This window comes from Loxodonta africana, chromosome 10 (assembly GCF_030014295.1).
Source record: "Loxodonta africana isolate mLoxAfr1 chromosome 10, mLoxAfr1.hap2, whole genome shotgun sequence".
NCBI classification, from domain to species: Eukaryota; Metazoa; Chordata; class Mammalia; order Proboscidea; family Elephantidae; genus Loxodonta; species Loxodonta africana.
Genome location: NC_087351.1, coordinates 104,925,588 through 104,946,335, shown reverse-complemented (window position 1 = coordinate 104,946,335; position 20,748 = coordinate 104,925,588). Strand labels below are relative to the sequence as shown.

At 36.2% G+C, this 20,748-nt stretch overlaps 1 protein-coding gene across 1 annotated transcript in view; it reads left to right on the top strand.

Annotated features, from left to right (window-relative positions):
- TC2N (tandem C2 domains, nuclear) overlaps positions 1–20,748 on the top strand; it is a 51,112-nt gene that overhangs the window by 23,857 nt on the left and 6,507 nt on the right. The window contains exons 4-11 of the mRNA XM_003408825.4: positions 535–762; positions 6,098–6,265; positions 7,329–7,420; positions 9,637–9,712; positions 10,346–10,446; positions 10,835–10,951; positions 13,334–13,525; positions 17,102–17,216. Of these exons, the coding sequence (XP_003408873.1) occupies positions 535–762; positions 6,098–6,265; positions 7,329–7,420; positions 9,637–9,712; positions 10,346–10,446; positions 10,835–10,951; positions 13,334–13,525; positions 17,102–17,216 (1,089 nt within the window). The remainder of the gene's footprint in view (positions 1–534; positions 763–6,097; positions 6,266–7,328; positions 7,421–9,636; positions 9,713–10,345; positions 10,447–10,834; positions 10,952–13,333; positions 13,526–17,101; positions 17,217–20,748) is intronic.

Below are 20,748 nucleotides of genomic sequence, written 5' to 3'. Positions count from 1 at the left end.
TTTTTGGTTTAGAGTATTTAAAGGCACCCTGGTGGTGTAGTGGTTAAAGCGCTAGGCTACCAACTGAAAGGTCAGCAGTTCTGTGGGAGAAAGATGTGGCATTCTGCTCTCGTAAAGATTACAAGCTTGGAAACCCTACAGGGCCTTTCTACTCTGTCCTGTGGGGTCGCTATGAGTCGGAATCAACTTGGCGGCAGTGGGTTTAGAGTTTACTTGGAAGTGTTTTGGAATTAACTACAAAATAAGCTTGTTTTCCATCTATGAGCTCTTTTCTGGGAATGAGACTCTAAAACTGCTTTTAACATTATGATAACCTAATGTACTTTGGCAGTAAAGCATTAATTGCTGGAATATTGGCTGGACAGAATTAATGTGGATTCCAGAAGTGCTTGATAGGACCCAAGAGTACTTTACGTATCAGGAATTTCTTAAATAATTGCCAAAACACGTTAGATTTGGATTGTTATATGTAAATCCACATGCATATTTGTCACTCTTTTTTTTTTTTTTTTTTTTTCCTTTCTTTATATGCAGTTTCCGTGGCAAGAGACTTTAAAGCAGCAGGCTCAAGTAGTCAGAATACCGCCGTCTGTATACCTCCACTGATGTCTGTAAAGCCTCAGGTTGGCTGCACTGAGGATTATTTACTTTCAAAATTACCATCTGATGGCAGAGAAGTACCATTTGTGGTGCCTAGGTTTAAGTTGTCTTATATTCAGCCCAGGACACAAGCAACTCCTTCACACCTGGAGGAACTTGAAGGTAAACAACAAAAGGGCAGAACTTAAACATCAACATGCAGCATTTAAATACTGCTATGGTGTTATTTTGCCTTTTTTTTTTTTAATAAAATTTATATACCAAAACTTAGTGCCGTTGAGCTGATTCCGACTCATAGCGGCCCTTTGTGCCATAGTAGAACTTCCCTGTAGGGTTCCCAAGGCTGTAATCTTTACAAGAGCAGACTGCCACATCTTTCTCCCATAAAATTTATATAAATGTATGTAAAATTTTACCTTTTGCTCTTTCTGTAAATGAACATTTTTTAATTTTGTGCAGAATTTTTAAAAATTTTGTTGGTGTTGAGAATATACACAGCAAAACACCAGTTCCACCATTTCCACAAGTGCAATTCAGTGACGTTGCTTACATTCTTCTAGTTATGCAACTCTCCTTCTCTGAATTGTTCCTCCTCCGTTAACATAAACTCAGTGCCCCTAAGGTTTCTATCTAATCTTTTGCGTTGCTGCTGAACTCTACCAAGCATGATATCCTTTTCCAGAGACTGGCCCCTCCTGATAACATGTCCAAAGCACATGAGACAAAGTCTTGCCACCCTGGCTTCTAAGGAGCATTCTAGCTGTACACCTTCCAAGACAGATTTGTTCATTCTTCTGGCAATCCATGGTATATTCAGTATTCTTCACCAACACCATAATTCAAAGGCGTCAGTTATTCTTCAGCCTTCTTACTCATTGTCCAGCTTTTGCATGCATATCAGGTGATTTAAAATAGCATGGCTTGGGTCAGGAACACCTTAATCCTCAAAGTGACATCTTTCCTTTTTAACACTATAAAGAAGTCTTCTGCAGCAGATTTGCCAATGCAATACGTCATTTGATTTCTTACTGCTGCTTCCATGGGTGTTGATTGTGAATCCAAGTAAAATGAAATCATTGACAACTTCAAAATTTTCTCCTTTACAAGATGTTGCTTATTGATCCAGTCGTGAGGATTTTTGCTTTCCTTATGCTGAGATGTACAGCATACATACTAAGGCTGTAATCTTTGATCTTCATCAGGACGTGCTTCAAGTCCTCTTCACTTTCTGCAAGCTAGGTTGTGTCATCTGCATAATGCAGGTTGTTAATGAGTCTTCCTCCAATCCTGATGCTGCATTCTGCTTTGTGTGGTCCAGCTTCTCGAATTATTTGCTCAGCACACAGATTGAATAAGTGTGGTGAAAGGAGACAACCGTGATGCACGTCTATCCTGACTTTAAACCACGCAGTATCCCCTTGTTCTTTTAGAACTACTGCCTCTTAGTCTATGTTGGGTTCTGCATGAGCACAATTAAGTGTTCTGGAATTCCCATTCTTTGTAATATTATTCATTATTTTTTATGATCCACACAAATGCCTTTGCATAGCCAGTAAAACACAGGTAAATATCTTTGTGTTATTCTCTGCTTTCAGCCAAGATTCATCTGACATCAGCAATGATATCCTTTGTTCCACGTCCTTTTCTGAGCCTGGCTTGAATTTCTGACAGTTCTCTGTCAATGGACTGCTGCAACCATTTTTTCATTATCTTCAGCAAAATTTTACTTGCATGTGATATTAATAATATTGTTGGACAATTTCAGCATTTTGTTGGATCATATTTCTTTGCAATATAGGTACACATATGGATTTTTTCCAGTCTGTTGGCCAGGTAGCTGTCTTCCAAATTTCTTGGCATAGACGAGTGAGTGCTTCCAGCATTGTATCCATTTATGGAAACATCTCAATTGGTATTCCATTATTTCCTGGAGCTTTGTATTTCACCAATGGCTGCATTGCAGCTTGGACTTCTTCCTTTAGTACCTTCAGGTCTTGATCATATGCTACCCCCTGAAATGGTTGAACAGTGACAAATTGTTTTTGTTCCATAGTTTGCCCATAGAATCTTTCAGTATTGCAACCTGAAGCTTGAATGTTTTCCTCAGTTCTTTCAGCTTGAGAAATGCCAAGTGTTTCTTCTGTTCTGGTTTTCTATCTCCAGGCCTTTGCACATTTCATTATAATACTTTACTTTGTCTTCTTGATCCACCCTTTGCAATCTTCTGTTCACTTCTTCATCATTTCTTCCTTTTGCTTTAGCTACTCTATTCTGTGTTCAAGAGCAACTTTCACAGTTTCTTCAGATGTCTATTTTGGCCTTTTTCTTTCTTTCCTGTCTTTTTAATTGCCTTTTGCATGTATGAATCCTCGATATCATCCCACAACTTGTCTGGTCTTCAGTCATTAGTCTTCAATGCATCAAATCTGTTCTTGAGGTGTTCTCTAAATTCAGGTGGAATATACTCAAGGTTGTACTTTGGCTCTCGTGAACTTGTTCTAATTTTCTTCAGCTTCAACTTGAACTTTCACTTGAGCAATGCATTCTGTGTTCCAGAGTCGGACACTGGCCTTGTTCTGACTGATGATACTGAGCTTCTCCATCGTGTCTTTCCACAGATGTAGTTGATTCGATTCCTGTGTGTTCCATCTGGCGAGGTCCATGTGTATAGTCGATGTTAAGTTGTTGAAAAAAGATAATGTCCAAAGAATAGGTCATCAGTCTTGCAAAATTCTGTCATATGACCTCTGGCATTATTTCTATTACCAAAGATCCTTCCTTTTTGTTTCCAGTTTTTACATTCCAATCACCAATAATTACTCATCTGTCAGTTTGTCGTAATATGTTGGCTTGCTTGTTCCTGTGATGCTGGAAGCTATGCCACCAGTATTTCAAATACCAGCAGCATCACCCATGCTGGACAGGTTTCAGTGGAGCTTCTAGACTAAGACAGACAAGGAAGAAGGACCTGGCAATCTTATTTCTTAAAAAACTGGCCAATGAAAACCTTACAAATAGTGATGGAACCTTGTCTGACATAGTGCTGGAAGATGAGCCCCTCGGCTAGGAAGGCACTCAAAATACAACTGGGGAAGAGCTGCCACCTCAAAGTGAGTTGGCCTTAATGTAGATGGAGTAAAGTTTTTGAGACCTCCATCTGTTGATGTGGCACAACTCAAAATGAGAAGAAACAGCTGCAAACATCCGTTAATAATCAGAATGTGGAATGTGCAAAGTATGAATCTAGGAAAATTGGAAGTTGTCTAAAATGAAACACATAAAAATGGATACCCTAGGCATTAGTGAGCTGGAATGGACTGACTGACGTTGGCCATTCTGAGTCAGACAATCATGTGGTCTACTCTGCCGGGATGACACATTGAAGAGGGACAGTGTCACGTTCATTGTCAAAAGCATTTCAAGATCCGTCCTGAAGTATAACACTGTCAGTGATAGGATAGGATGATATCCACACGCATACAAGAAAGACCAGTTCATACAGCAATTATTCACGTTTATGCACCAACCACTAATGTTAAAGATGAAGAAATTGAAGCTGTTTACAAACTTGTGCAGTTCTGAAATTGATCAAACATGCAGTCAGCATGCTGGGCCATATGGTATAAGTATCTTCAGGTTTAGTAGAAATTGCTACTCTTTTTTACAGTGATTTCTAGATTTACATTCCTGCCAGCAGAGTTCATGTTGCCCTACTTTTTTTTTTTTAACCAGTGCTTGATATTTTCAGCCATTTTAATTTTAACCATTCCTATGAGTGTACAGTAAGTTCCTGGGTTACAGACTTCTGACTTACGGACAACTTGTACCTGCCATTTAATGTAATGTAAGTTTGCCCTCACTTTGAAACGACTGAACCAGCCCTTACTTACAACAAATTCTTTATCATAATCACCTTCACTTTCTGCACATGCAGCTTTGAAATCATTGAAAAGGCTTGAAGCCTTTTCTTGCACTAAAAAACCAAACCTGTTGCTATCAAGTCAGTTCCAACTCATAGCGACCCTATAGGGCAGAGTAGAACTGCCCCATAGTTTCCATGGAGCACCTGCTGGATTCAAACTGCTGACCTTTGGGTTAACAGCCATAGTGTTTAACCACTACACCACCAGGGTTTCCTTTCTTGCACTGAAGTAAGGCTAAATAAGAATCGTATGCACCTGTTCTGACTTATCTACAAATTCTTAAAGACATACTTTAGGAATGGATCTTGTTCATAACCCCAGGACTGCCTGTATAAAAATAGTGATATCTTATTGGGGTTTTGACTTGCATTTTCCTCATGAGTAATGACATTGAGCACCAGGTCATGTTTATTGGCTATTTGGATAGCCTTTCTTCTGAAGTGCTTAAGTCTTTTGCCTATGTGTATTTTTTGGCTGGTGCCTTTTTCTGCTGATTTGTGAGAGTTCTTTATATATTCTGGCTGCGAGCCGTTTGTCAATGCTGTTTCTTACAAATACCTTTTCCCACTCTGTGGATTACTCTTTCACTCTCTTAAATAGTGTCTTTTCAGAAAATGGAAATTTTAAATTTTATTGTAGTTAGTGCTTTCTGTGGCCCACTTAAGAAGCATTTCCCTGTCTAAGGTTGTGAAAACATTTTTGTAAGTTAACTTAAACATAGAAGCTTTATTGGTTTGCCTTTAACATTTAATATTTAATTTAGATCTAAAATCTACATTTTTTTTTAAGAATACGTAAGGTCTACTGAAAGTTTTTTTTTTAATATCAATATAAAATTGTCCTACTGTCTTTTATTGAAGACTATCCTTTCTCCACTGCTGTGCAGTGACACCTTTGTTGTAAATGAACTGTTCATAAATATGTGATTTTTCTCTCTTGGTCTGTTTTTCTATCATTGTGCCAGTATTCTGTGGCTCTATAATAAGTCTCAACGTCCAGTAGAGCAAATCTTTCCATCTTGCTCTTCTTAAAGATTTTTGTTGTTGTTGTTGTTGTTGTTCTTGGTTCTTTGCATTTCCGTGTAAGTATTCTATTCATCTTTTTGGTTCTTTGACTTCTAACTTAAGTGCCCTGTGCTCAGAGAACACAGTATGGTTTTAATCATTTCAGATTTATTGAGACTTGCTCTGTGGATCTCTGCATGTGGTCAAGCTTTATAAATGTACTGTGTCTGCTTGCAAAGAGTGTATCTCTTTATTTAAAAGATGTCTTTTATGTAAGTAGAAAAATAAAAGTAAAACTAAATCACAAAGGGTGGAGTAGTCTATGGGGCAAAGAAAAATATCTAAAACTTACCAGACTGTTTTGAGAGCAGGGTTCATGGCTGATCCCAGGCATAATACTTGGCACAGTTAGAGCTCAATAAATGTGTGTCGATTTTTTAGATGCCAAAGGTATGTGATTTTGTAGCACTGGAGACCAAAAGTTGTTTTATTTGCCTTGGGCGCACCAGCACTTGGTTAATAATGCCAAGAAAAGGATGTTGTAAAGTATAAGAAACACTTGCCTTTCAGGCTCTGCCAGAGCATCTTTTGGAGATCGAAAGGTAGAACTTTCCAGTTCATCCCAGCAGGGAGCCAGCTATGACGTATACAACCCGTTCTATATGTATCGACACATGTCACCTGATCTGTGTCGACGCTTTCCTCCTCACTCAGAAGCAGTAAGACTGTACGGATCGGGTATGAACATTTTTTTGTGCTTTTCCTCTTTGTGTTTCTCTTTAAGAAATTTAGAAATCAAGTTAAATATAAGCTCCTGGAAGAAAATATTCTTATTACTGAAAGCATTTTTTAAAAAAGAGAAAAACAGGCTTTAGAAGTGATGTGATAAACATCATGACTTCTCTGTGATGTTATATCTAATATAAAATTGAAAGATTAATGGATTTTTATTTTGGTAGTTCCAAATCCCATTTTAGTCTTTGAAAGAAGTTTTGTTTCCAGATTATTTTGTATACATTTTTATGTCATCTATTCAGTCATTAATTCTATAACGGATATTTACTAGATTTTTTCTTTTCTTCTGTAGTCAATGAAAATAATGAATTTAGAAACCCAGGATGTGATTAGAAATGTAAGCAAAGAAGATGAAAATGTCTAAATGAGCATACAACTTTTTTAGTTTCAACGTTTGAGGCTATCAATACCTTGCACATATCTGATTTACAAGATTTTCACTGTTTTCCTATTATGGGATATACATAGCTATCTAAAACACTGAATTAGGGTGAGTTCTTAAAGAAGAAATATTTATTTAGGGCCTGCCTGTGCTCAGTACTGTGCTAGGGTCACAGTTAGTATACAGAGTCCCATTCTTCAAAAAGCTTACAATTTAGGAGGGAAACTAGAAATATAGGCATGCATGGGGTTAGTATTGATTTATGTCATAAGTACTCTTTAAATAGTAGTTGAATTGCATTTAGCAGGGAGAATTACATGCTTTTAAGTTTTTCTCCTGGAATGAAGAATTGGGGAAGGGAAACAAAAAAGAATATATCTTGTTCTTTGATATTTGATGTGGCTGTGACAATGTGTTGTTTGATTTGTATTGGTTTCTGTCTCAAACCAAAGTAAAATAATTGAAAAAAAAAATCCATCGAAAAGCTGTACCTCTTAAATAGATTTGTTCATAATATCCCTGGTGTGTACCTATAGCAAATGTATTCGTTCACAGTAATTAAGTAGAATTCCAGCACTTTTTTCTTTGCTATAAAATTAGTAATTTTCTCATGTCACTTTGTAGTTTCTGATTTAAGGACCCATAAACTTCCTGGTTCCCCTGGGCTAAGCAAATCTATGTTTGATCTTACAAGTTCATCCTGGCGATTCATCCAGGTAAATTCTATATATTTAATTATATGAAATAATTTATTTTCAAGTGAAAATTTCAGAAATGTGTGATTTATACTAGGAACATGTCGAATACCTTTTGTAGCTGTATCTATTTTAATGTCTGAGTAATAAACACTTTTGGTTATTCCCATATGAATGGTTTTAGGGTGCTCTGAGTTGACTACTAAAAGCATTAATTTTTTTGTTTATTTTTTGTGAACTTTATATCTCTCAGTTGGTATGCATGCACTTAGGGAAGCTTGAGGCAGAGGAATTTAAAATTGTGTAGTTAAAACTCTTACTGTTTTAACTTCCCTTATTGAACATAACTACCTCATTATTTTCATTGAGATATAAGGACTTCAATTACTCATTAATATTAGCACAGTGTCCTCCCACTTTTAAAATAGACAGGATTTTTTATATTTAAAAAAAATTTCTTTTTCGATGCAAGTAATCTGACCCAAGCCAAGGCGTTTTCAATCTTCTGACATGCATGCCTAAGCTGGACAATGAATAAGGAAGATGGAAGAAGAACTGATGCCTTTGAATTATGGTGTTGGCAAAGAATATTGAATATACCATGGACTGCCAAAAGAACAAATAGGTTTGGCTTGGAAAAAGTACAGCCAGAATGCTCCTTAGAAGTGAGGATGACGAGACTTCGTCTCACATACTTTGGACGTGCTATCAGGAGGGATCAGTCCCTGGAGAAGGACATCACACTTGGTAAAGTCAAGGGGCAGGGAAAAAGAGAAGGACCCTCCATGAGATGGATTGACACAGTGGCTGCAATAATGGGCTTAAGCATAACAACAATTGTGAGGATGGCGCAGGACCAGGCAGCGTTTCGTTCTGTCGTACGTAGGGTTGCTATGAGTTGGAAGTGACTCGATGGCCCCATCAACAATAACAATCTGTCATTATTTTAAAAATAGAAAACAGAGATAAACAAAAGAAAAAAATGACCTATATTCTTATAACTAAGAGAAAAAGCACTTTCAACATATTGTTGTATACATTTGTGGGCTTTTTTCAATATATATGTATATATACTTATATTTTATATAAATGAAAATGTATTCTAAGTAAAGAAATCATCCCTAATTGAGTTAATTTTTTAGGATTTAATTTTTTATAGTACCAGTTCTTAAACGTACATCAGTCATTTGGTGAGCTTGTCAAAATTCAGATTGCCAGGCCTTAGCTCTAGACTTTCTGGTTCAGTAGCTCTATAGTAGGCCTGAGAGTTTGCATTTCTAACGAGTTCCCAGCTGCTGCTGCTGCTGCTGACCTAAAGGGGCCACACGCTGAGAACTGCTGCTTTACAGGTTTTTAGGTGAAGGGGCACTTCCAAATATATTCTGTTTTCATCAGTACTTTCAAGTGTGAGGAGCCCTGGTGGCACAGTGGTTATTAAGAGCTCGGCTGCTAACCAGAAGGTCGGCAGTTCGAATCTACCATCTGCTCCTTGGAAATCCTATGAGGCAGTTCTACTCTGTCCTTTAGGGTAGGTGTGAGTCGGAATAGAGGGCATCAGGTTTGGTTTCAAGTATGACACTTAAGCAGTAATCTCTTTTTGCTCTCTACAAAACCAAACCAAAAACAGCCAAGTTTTTCACATATATTATCTAGTAAGATATTTAAGACTTTCCTGATAAAGCACACACACACACAAAGCTTTTTTCCCCTTTCCCCTCTAAAAGTGGGAAATTCTGACTGGTAACACTGTCAAAATGGTTAGCATGCACTTTGATACTAGGGCAGGTGTTGTTGTTAGGTGCTGTAGAGTTGGTCCCGACCCCTAGCAACCCTATGTACAACAGGACAAAATACTGCTCAGTCCTCTGCCATCCTCACAATCTTTGCTATGCCTGAGCTCATCGTTGTAGCTACTGTGTCAATCCATCTTGTTGAGGGTCTTCTTTTTCGCTGACCTTCCTCTTTACCAAGCATGATGTCCCTCTCCAGAGACTGGTGTCCCCTGATAATATGTCGAAAGTATGTGAGACAAAGTCTCACTATTCTCGCTTCTAAGGAACATTCTGGCAGTTCTTCTTCCAAAACAGATTTGTTCGTTCTTCTGGCATTTCATGGTATATTCAATATTCTTCACCAGCACCATAACTCAAAGCTTTCATTAGGATCGGTATAGGGGATAAGCATTAGAATCCTTAAAGTTTGATATGCAGTCTCTGACTAAATAATTTTATTTGTAGAGACATGATTCATTGTCCAGTGTACCCAGTAGTTCTTCTTCAAGGAAAAATTCTCAGGGGAGTAACAGAAGCCTGGGTAAGGAATAAACCACTCTATCTTTTCTGCTTAAGGAACTTATTTCCACCTAGCAATTTATTGTAGTATATGTCAGGTGAAAAAGACTCCAGGTGATAAGATACATGTTGGCAGTGTTAGCGGCATGTAGATACTCAGATCATGTGGTTCTTTTCTCAGTGTTTAGGCATGAATGCATCTTTTAAAAAATGGTGAGGAAGTTAGATATCTTTTGTTTGTTTGCTTTAAAGTATATCAGTGAAAGACTTTACAGAAGCATACAGTATTAAGGTGTTATAAATGTTATTTGGAAAGGTTTTTCTTAGTTTGAATTTAAATCCCTCATACTGAAATTAGAGCCAGGATTAAATTGTCAAACCTCATGGTATCTTATTAAATGGCAACTTTAAGAAATAGTAGTGTTTTTCGGGAATGTGTGGCTAATTGCCTTCATGAACAATCAATGTCACTAAATTATACATGTAGAAACTGTTAAATTGGTATATGTTTTGCTGTATGTATTTCTGAACAACAAAATAAAATTTTTTTAAAAAGTAGGATTTTTCAGTTGTGCTTTTAAAACTGGACTGTATCAAATCTTACTGGGTTAGGGTTGTGTGACGTTGCAAACATCTTTTTCCTTTTACAATTCAGATACAATTACTCTATCAGGAGATGAAAGAGAGTTTGGGAGATTGGATGTGAAAGTGTTTTATAATTCTGCAGTGGAGCAGGTCTGGATCACAGTTTTACAGGTAAATCAGTATCAATTAATACTGACTTTTCTTATAAAACTGACTAAACATTATAAGCATCTGTTGTTACTCTCTTATGGAGAATGGGCTAATACTATCTTGGATTTTAGAGTCGTATAGTATTTTGCAGGAAATAATACCTAATAAAGCATCAAAAGAAAATAAACCTGCATGTATAATGAAAGTATGGGTGATTTTACTGCAAAGGGAAATTGATGTCTGTAATACTGCATTTCACATAATTTTAGTGTGGATGAAGCAAGAGGCCTCGGTAGACAAAAGTTTACTTTTATCATTTTTATCTAGTCATTAACTCAAGAAATGTGTCAAATATTTATATTGTCAGAGTTTTTTCTAAAGTTCAAACTGTATTTTTAATTTTTTTTAGTGCAAAGACTTAAGTTGGCCCTCCAGTTATGGAGACACTCCTACCATTTCTATAAAAGGAATATTAACTTTGCCCAAGCCAGTGCATTTCAAGTCCTCAGCTAAAGAAGCCTCCAGTGTAAGTGGCTGATGTTTGTGTTTGAATTTCTTTTTCTGTTTTTCTCATGTTTGTCGCTCTTGTTCATGTAAAATAATTGTAACAAGAAAGTTTTATTTTGGGGAAACCACAAATTATGTACCCTGTTCTCTTAAAGGCAATTTTGAGTCTCAAAAAACTTGATATTTCAGTGTCAAATATTAAGATGCATTTAAAAAGAAAATCTTAATCACTAAACTGTATAGAAGATAGTCTCTAAGAAAACTATCATTTTTCTTGTATGAAAGGAAAATAAATATCTATATTTTTATCCCTTCTACCCTCCCGCTTTTGCTTTGAGCAATATTTGCTTGATTACAATTAATTTCTTTTGAATACTTCCAAACTAGAAGACTTATAATCCTGAGTTTGGTTTTATAAATTCCAGATTTTGCATTAATTTAATAAAGCATATGTGTTAAACACATGTTCATTTTGTCTTTTGATGTAGGTTTGAATGGTTAGCATTTTCCATGTAAATCAAAAGGTGTCAGCTACAAGAATATATTGTTTAAAAATAAAATGATTCAAATGACTAATAAACATGAGAAAGTATTCTAGTGATCATAGATATACAAATTTAAATTACATATTTTTCTTTTCCTTTCTTCCTTCCCTCATTCCTTTCTCTGTTTTTTATTTTTTATTACTATTATTTTGCTTACTACAATTGGGGAGAATTTTCTAAGTACTCTAGAACATAAAATTTTCTGTAAATTATTTTGACAATATCAAAACCTTAAAATATTTATACTTCTTGACATAGTAATTTTACTTGGACTCTGTCCCATGGAAATAATCTGAAATGCAGACAAAATATATATAAACATATTCTTTGCAGTGTTGTTCATAGTGGAAAGTTAGGAGTAATCTAAATGCTCATGAAGGGGATGGTTGAGAAAAATCATAATATACTTATGTGATGGAATATTAGGCAGTCATGAAAAAAATGATGTTTAGGAAGAGTTTTCAAGGACATGGAAAATGTTCTTAATAAGTTAAAAAGTCAATCACAATTGTGTATATATATTACAGTCTCACTTTGTGAAAACATGTATTGTAAGAAGCCTAGAAGGAAATAAATCTTAACTCTGATTATAATCCTGCCACTCATCAATGAATGCTTTCTGAATTTTCTTAAACAGCTTCACTTTTTGATTTTCAAATAAAACTAAGATAACTAGGAAAAAACGTTCTCACATTAGAACTTTTATGGAATCTTTTATTTTTAAAATTTGTGATTCTGTATCAAGTTATTTGCTTTGTCTTTGGGAGACTCCAACTGTGGGAAAATGCAGAGAATACAGAGTAAACCAGCACATTTGCTTCATTTGTAAGCTCAGTGCATCTGAGTTTAAAAATTCAGCATTTTAAGTATATTTATCGGTGTGATCCCATGGTTTGAGACTCTGAAAGTAAAAGATAGCTCAAGTGGTTGTGAGGCATTCAGAAACACAATTCTGATTGTACAGACATAAGCAATTACAATAAAAGTGAAAATTAGGGCACGCACTATTCAAAATACTGATGTTAGTTGCCCAGATATCTTGCCAATAAGCTTCTTTTCAAAAAAGATGTACCATAGATAGAGGAAGGAAGTATATTACAAAGAATTGTCTCGTGTTAAGATGATAGCACATAGTAAGCCGACACTTTAAAATATTAAAAGTTTTTTTTTTTTTTTAACAAAAAGAACATTTGAAAATATTCATAGCATGAAAAACACTGACTTGCTGCCTGAAGTGGATATTTATTAGAGAAGGTAGAATGTGAAACTCTTTTATTTTCCTTTTCGATCGGTTATCATAGTGGAAAAGGTGGAACTAACATCTACAAAAAAGAGAAGTTTCGAAGCCTGACATAGACCGAGGAAACGTTAGACAAAGAGTAGCTCTTTTACAGAAATAATTCAGTTCTATTAATGTGAACCAGTTAGATTTTGGTTAGTGAGTGAGTTTGCATATGAGATTCTTGAACCACTCTTACTAACTGTTGGAGAATTGTGGTAAATAGGAAACCAAAGATGGGAAAACAACCTCTGATTTTCAAGAAGCGAGAGTAGATTTTGAAAGCCATATTCTGGTGAGCTTAGTATTGATCTTGGCCTGAATTTGTGAATAAGTAATTAAAAGGGTGATTTGTGAAATTAAGAAACACAGTATCCAGGATTAATTCTAGGAAAGTAAGTCATGGCCATTCTTATTTTCATTTACATTAAAAATATTTCTTGTTGTAAAACAAATATACCCTTCCTAGATTATAAAAAAAAACACCCAGTGCATTTTTTGAATTTTGTATTGGCATATCAGCTTATAAATTTTTTAAAATTTATCATGTTTTCTTGAAAAAAAAATTTTTTTTTAGGCTATTGAATTTATGGAAACTTTTGTATTTACTATTAAACTCCAAAGTCTACAAACGGTGAGGCTTGTGTTTAAGATTCAAACTCAGACTCCGAGGAAGAAAACCATTGGCAAATGCTCACTGTCACTCAGAACTCTTAACACACAGGAAATGGATTATTCTTTGGATATAACACCACCTTCAAAAATTTCTGTAAGTGATAGTATTATGTAATGTTAAAAGTATTTCATTGTTTTTCAATCAGGAAATGAAGGAAGAGCTCCATTCCACACTTATTTTGTAACGGGTTTTTGTTTATTTGTTGGAGGATAACTTGTACGTTGTAGAATAAATATTAAAGGATCAGGAAGGTTTTCTAGAAGCAATAATGATAAGGATAATAAAAATTTCATTGTTTATTTTTTAGAATAATTGAGTAAAAGATTAACAGAGCTCTTTCCCTTTCTCTGTGGGAAAATAACCTTTGGTTTACTTTTGTCTACCACATTAGTTTCATATGTCAGGGAAAATATCCCTGAGTATGAATAATTTGAAATTATTAATTGAGTAAATTTTTTTTTTTTTTTTTTAGTTTTCTTTAGTAGCTGATAGCTTGGGAAAAACAAGAATCAGAGATGCCAAACCCAGTTAGAAATTGGTCTGAAACAGATTTAAAAGTTATTTTAATCATAAGTAAGTTATATAAAAAAAAACCTGCTCATAAATTGAATAGAATGGAATTTCTTACAGCTGCCATTTTTTGTAAAAACATCATTATCCGTATAGTGCTGACTGATTTTTGAGACCTGATACTTGCTTCTGCTAACTTCTGTTAAATTGTTTAGAAATCCCTAAGAATTTAATTATAGTTTCTATGTCATGATAACACTTATACAAACTAGTCATAAGCTTATAAGTCAAAACCTATATGTCGTTTTATCATTTTATATTTCTATAGGATTTGTATTCTCTCTGCTTACAAAATATCTGAGGTGATTTGAAGTGGTTTTCAGCCTGGCTATGTGTTAGAATCACTTTGGGAGTTTTTAAAAAATGCCCACCCCTAAACCAATTAAATCAAGGTGTTTTGGGGTGGGGCACAGACATTTTGTATTTTTCAAAAACTTACCAGATGATTCTGTGTAGCCTGGATGGAGAGACACTAATTGGAGAGGAAATTAGGGATTAAAAAATAAAAAGAACAGAAGATTACTATAATTGATTTAGAAGAGTTGAACTTTCTTGACAGTTCCTGTCTATTATTATCTGTCTCCATCCCCAATGTGTTCTTTATGGTATTTATTGCAACATGATTAGTTACTTGCTTAAAAAAAAAACTAGGCTCTAAGCTTTCACCTGTTTTCTTCATATTTGCCAAGCCTTGTATTTGTAAGGGCCTGATATATTCTTGACATTGAATAGGTATCAAGGAAGAAAGGATAAATGAAAGCGTGCCAGATTAGATTGCTGTTATTTGCTGTTAAAAGATAGCAAATTTGTTCTGTAACTGTGACAGGAGTTTGTCACTTGTATATTTGGAAACTAGCTTAGTAGACAGTAATCTGCAACCTTAATTTACAGAAGGCACAAATGTGCCATTCAAATAGATAATTCATATATTCAAACTTTAAATACCAAAAGAGTGTATCAGAAGATAGCTCAGTGAAGATATTTTCTGGGGACCTGAGACATTAGAATCTTGTCTGCCTTAAAAAAAAAAAAAAAATTTTTTTTTTTGAATCTAAATGAATGATTATGGCCAAGTTTCTACTAAAATATATTTCATGTATTAGAGGTCTCATAAACGTTTGTGTATCTGCTTTATGCCAAGGGCCAAGGACACAAAGATCAAGGGCAGAAAAGAAGAGTGTTTGGTTTATAAATGTTTCGTAGTAGCTAAGGCAAGATTACCCATTGCAGTTGAGTCAATTCCAACTCATAAGCCCAGTGCCGTCGAGTCGATTCCGACTCATAGCGACCCTATAGGACAGAGTAGAACTGCCCCATAGAGTTTCCAAGGAGCACCTGGCAGATTTGAACTGCTGACCCTTTGGTTAACAGTCATAGAACTTAACCACTACGCCACCAGCAAAGGCTTTATGTTTATATAACTACTGAATTAGTTCATTTGAGAAGAGTTACTAATTCATTTTCATTCTGATTAAAAGCAAGAGCAATAGTTTCATTTACTTATTAGAATTTAGCATTAGTTGCCAAAATAAACAATTTTTATCATTGTTTTAGATTTTCATTTTGGACTTTTAGACAAGGGACTCTAACGTCAACAGCTGAGTTTTTAACTTTTCTCTGTGATTCACTTTTCACGATCTGTCTCTTGGTTTCTTATGGCATGACCAATTTTAAAACATAGAGGCATGTTCAGGAAAATGCCCAAACTTCAGTCAATGGCCTGTACATAAAAAGATTTCTTTTTCCCATGAACCATGAACTAGTTAATGGGGAACACTGAGTGATACCATGAACTAGTTAATGGGGAACACTGAGTGATAATCAAATATAAATCTCTTCATAAAGCCTCATTCAGTAATACTAGCGAAGACTTTTGTATATGTCTATGCAGAGCCCTAGTGAGATCTGTCAACATTATGTTGTTATTTTATTCTCATCCTTATTCTTTTCAACATGTGCACAGTAATGTTTCTGTGTTTGGACAACTTTATGTTTCTCTCTTTTATTTTTCACTCCAAGAACCATGGAGTCCCCGTAGTAGGCTGGCTTATGCTGGATTTCACGAATTGCCAACTTTCTTTTCTTGTTTATCAGCAGTACTGAAAACTACATTTTAATTTTATTTCCCCTCTCTAAAACCAGTTGCTGTCACGTTGATCCCAACTCATGGCGACCCCACGTGTGTCGGAGTAGAACTGGGCTTCCGAGGGTTCTCAAGGGCGGATTTTTTCAGCAGTAGGTCACCAGCGCTTTCGTCCTTTTGGCCAGCAGCCAGGCACGTTAACAGCACCACCCGGGGACTCCTCTCCCTCTCTGTTGTCCTGTGCGTGCTGTCCAGTCGATTCTGACTTGAAATCTTTACAGAAGCAGATTTCCTTCCTAGGTCTCCTTTTTTTTTACTGTTTGCCCAGGTTTCCTTTGCCTTTTCGTTAGTATTTGCCACCTCATGCTTTCACTACCTTCCTTCTTGCCAACTTTCTTATTTTTTGGTTTTCTTCCATTCAGCATGGTAATTCAGCTCTTCGTTCACAAAACAGTTCATTGTGGTAATTGTAGTAATCCTTTGTTTTATTCTGTTATGCATAAAGTCACCATGAGTCAGAACCGACTCAATGGCAACCAATGACTCTGATTTCTGTAATTAGAAAACTAGTGATGATTCTCATATATTAACATTTTTGTCATGTTTCATGTGCTATTTAAAAATAACTGAAATGACTACATTTAAGTCTTTTGAAAGTGTGCTGCTTTTGTGTTTATTTCACTGATGTTTTCTCCAGTAATACTGCTTAGGAACTTAATTTATTCTTAATTTGAATTGCCTTTTTGTCTCACTGAGTTTGAAGGTTCAGTATGTAGGTGTAACTTGTATTTCTAGAATCCGTAATGCTTATCTTCTTTCTCTTATAGTTATAGCTTTGTTGGCAGGAGCTAACAACAGCAGGTGTGGCAATTACATATTAGATAAAATAGAATTTGAGGCAAAAAATAGTTAAGCAGTGCTTTCAAAATTTCTAACCTTAGCTCTATATCTTTGCACTTTTGAAATGTCGCAAAATTTTAGTCTTATTTACCACGTGACACTTTTTTTATATGCAGGTTTGCCATGCAGAGCTTGAATTAGGGACTTGTTTTCAAGCAGTAAATAGCAGAATTCAGTTACAAATTCTTGAAGCACAGTACCTTCCAAGCTCATCAACACCTCTGACTTTGAGTAAGTATATTAGTGGTTTAAAATGGAAACTTCAAAAAGTATTAGTAAAAGATCATTTTTTCCTACATTCCTTAAAGTGGAGACTAAAATCTTAGTAGTGTTTAGTATTAAGACTACCCTTTTAACTTAAAATTACTTTATTGGATCTCAAATTTTAGCCGTAGAGCCTGCCTTCATCCACTGGTCTCTTGATCCTTATCCAATTGTGACTTCTCTACATCTGATACTATTCCTTATTTAGTGCATCAGTTCACACAGGTTTAGTGTCCAGAGGACTGTTGTCTTTGTTTCACCACCCTTAATCATTTATCCTCTCTCTAGGTCTGTATCCTTAGATGGATGTTCTGCTAACTAGAAACATTTTTCAAAACAAAACAAAACACCAAAATTTCAAAAACAAAGTTTGACCTATTTTTCCCTCCCTTAGTGGAGGAGACATTCTTGAGTTCCTACTAACCTTACTACCCGGTTCCACTGTATTCCTTGCTTTCCTTTTTTAACTCAAAGCTTCTGAATTGGATGTGACTGCTCTCTTGCTTTGTTTCCTGTATTTAATCAATTGCTGAGATTTGTCATTCTTTCTCCATGTTATTTTTTAAAAATCTGTGCTATTTTTTCCATAGCTAAAATCACCATCCATTCATGCTGTGAGTATTTATTGCTACCAAAGACAGTATCTGCCTTGCTCCCCATTGAACACCAGTACTAGAAGTATATACCTGGCATTGGGGATATGATAGGAGAAAGACAGACCATAGTGTCTGTCCTAATTACAGTCTAGTGAGAGAGATCTTAATATGCCTTGACTGTTGTGGTGGTGGAATTTCCAAATGGAGATGTCTAGGAGGCAGTGTTGGCATTGAATATCATCACATAGAGATGATAATTGAAATTGAGATGTGTTCTCTAAGAAGAGAGAATAATGAACAAGAGTGAAGGCATAAGCCATAGGGAAAACCATTGTAAGGACAAAATTAAAGAGAGAAGAGCTATAGGAATGATAGTAAGGAGAACCATAATAATGGGAAAGAATTAAAAAAAACAGAAATGATAGAACAATGATGGCAATAAGACCTTTCCAGGGAAAGAAGAGGTTAATTGATGACTTTCGAGAGCATCATGGGTTAGGATGAAATCTAGGCTAATGTATTTATCCTTTTACAAGCTTTTTAATCCTACCTCTTTGCTTAATTCTTAACTATTCCTTGAAAGCATTTTCTTCAAATCTGCTGATTTGTGCCGCCTACATGTTGTAATTCAGATAGACTTACTCGACCTGGCTCTCTGTTCAGCTTATCTCCTATTGTATTCACATTTTGTCTTTCTCTTTATCATTTGTCTTCAGTTTTAGCAGGGCACATTGCTGCCCAGAGTTAAATCAAAGTTCTCTTTCTAAAGAAGAAGGAAAAAATGGATTGTGGTGGTAATTATTAGTCATTACCACAAATACTTAGAGCAAAACAACATATGTTGAAAATAAAGTGTTACTCCAGTATGTACTAGGCAACTGCTAACAAACAAAAGCAGTTATGGCAATTTTATTTTAGACAAAATAGCATTTGAGGCAAGAAATAGTTAAACTGGACTAAGATAATTTTGTTTTTTAATAAAAAGTGCACCTGTGGGAGGCAAAATGGCTGCATAAATAGCTGCATGCTCCAGTGCCTCCACACAAAAACAGGAAAAACAAAAAAATGGAAAGTGGTGGAACCAGTGGTCTCAGAACTCTGGAAACCAATTAGAGTTACAGCATCTACATGAATCAAGAACCAGCTGACTATCAGATGGTGGGAAAACCTTTCTCCCTATTGTGGGTGCTCTTCCCCCTCTCTACCTCCTGGCACAGGGGGCTATGGCAGTGCCTTCTGTGCTGGCTGTACCGCACAAACCACGCTCCCCTTTGGCTCAGGAGTGTGGGGAACAGGTACCTTTCATTGGTGGACTGTTGTGTGTGACTCTTCATATCTGTCTAAGGGCTGCCTGAAGGACTGAGAAAGCCCCATCCTCCTGATTTAGCAAGCCTCCATGCTCCTACAGGACTGGGAGGGAAGCAGTGAACACCTGAAGGCTGTGGCCGCTCTCAGTCACCTGGGGTTAATTAGTGTGCTGAAGCAAACAATGAGGGCCAAAAGAGAAGGGCTGGTGTGAGAGTTTCTTATGGAATTTAGAACTTTCAAAAGCACTGTCTAATTATGCAAAATGGAGGATTAGGAAGTTCTAAAGGTCCTCCCTCCACCAAAACAACTATTGCTTTGGAAAGAGCAATTGGAACCAAGTATTTTGGAACTCCGGAACCTAATTGGACACTTAAATCAACTAGGGGAGTGCTTGATGAAGGGATAAGCTGCTGATCTTTCCTAGGTGAACCACATACATCAACAGGCTACCATCCCTCATAGTGGTGGGAATGGCAGCCAGTGTTCCTAGAGTGGCTGGCTGGGGCCAGGGTAGGCAGTGGGACCTCGCCCTTCACATATTTAGGGTTGCACATTTTGCACAGTTGGGTTGGTCTGGTGGTTTCCCAAGGGACCAACATCGCATTTACAAAATGGGCAAAGGAATAGACATTCCACCAAAGAAGATAAACAAATTGCCAATAAGCACATGTAAAGTTCCTGAAAGTCATTAGTCATTAGGGAAAAGCAAATCAAAACCATAAGGAAAATGGAAAATAACAAACATTGGTGAGTTTATGGAGAAATTGGAACCCTTATCCATTGCTGGTGGGATTGTAAATATTGTGCAGCTGTTGTGGAAAACACTGTGGTGGTTCTTCAAAAAGTTAAATGTAGAACCACTGTAAAAACCCATTGCCATCGAGTCAATTGTGACTCATATCGACCCTGTGGGACAGAGTAGAACTGCCCCATAGGGTTTCCAAGGAGCAGATGGTGGATTTGAACTGCTGACCTTTTGGATAGCAGCCAAGCTCTTAACCACTACACCACCAGTGCTCCAGAATCACTATATGACCTAGTAATTCTGCTCCTAGGTATGTACAGGAACTCAAACAGATTCTTGTACACCAGTGTTCATTGCAGCACCTTTAACAATAGCCAAAAGGTGGAAACACCACAAGTGTCCATCAACAGATAAATAAAGTGTGTATAAAAAAAAACTGTTTTTTATATACATACATTGGAATATTATTCATTGGTAAAGAGAAATGAAGATGTCATATATGCTGTAATATGGATGAACCTTGAGAACATTGTGCTAAGTGAAATAGGCCAGACACAAAAGGACAAATATTGTATGATCCCACATCTATGAAATATTCAGAATAGGCAAATGCATAGAGACTAAAGTTTATTAGTGGTCACCAGGGGTAGGTGGGCAGGGGGAGGGAGAGATAATTATGTGAGGAGTACTCAGGTTCTGTGAAAGGTGATAATTTTTGGAAATGGATCGTGGTGATGGTTGCACAACACGGGGAAAGTAAATGACGTCACTGAAGTGTACACGTAAAGCTGGTTGAAACGGCAATTGTCTTGTTACATGTATTTCACTACAATTTAAAAAAAAAAAGTAC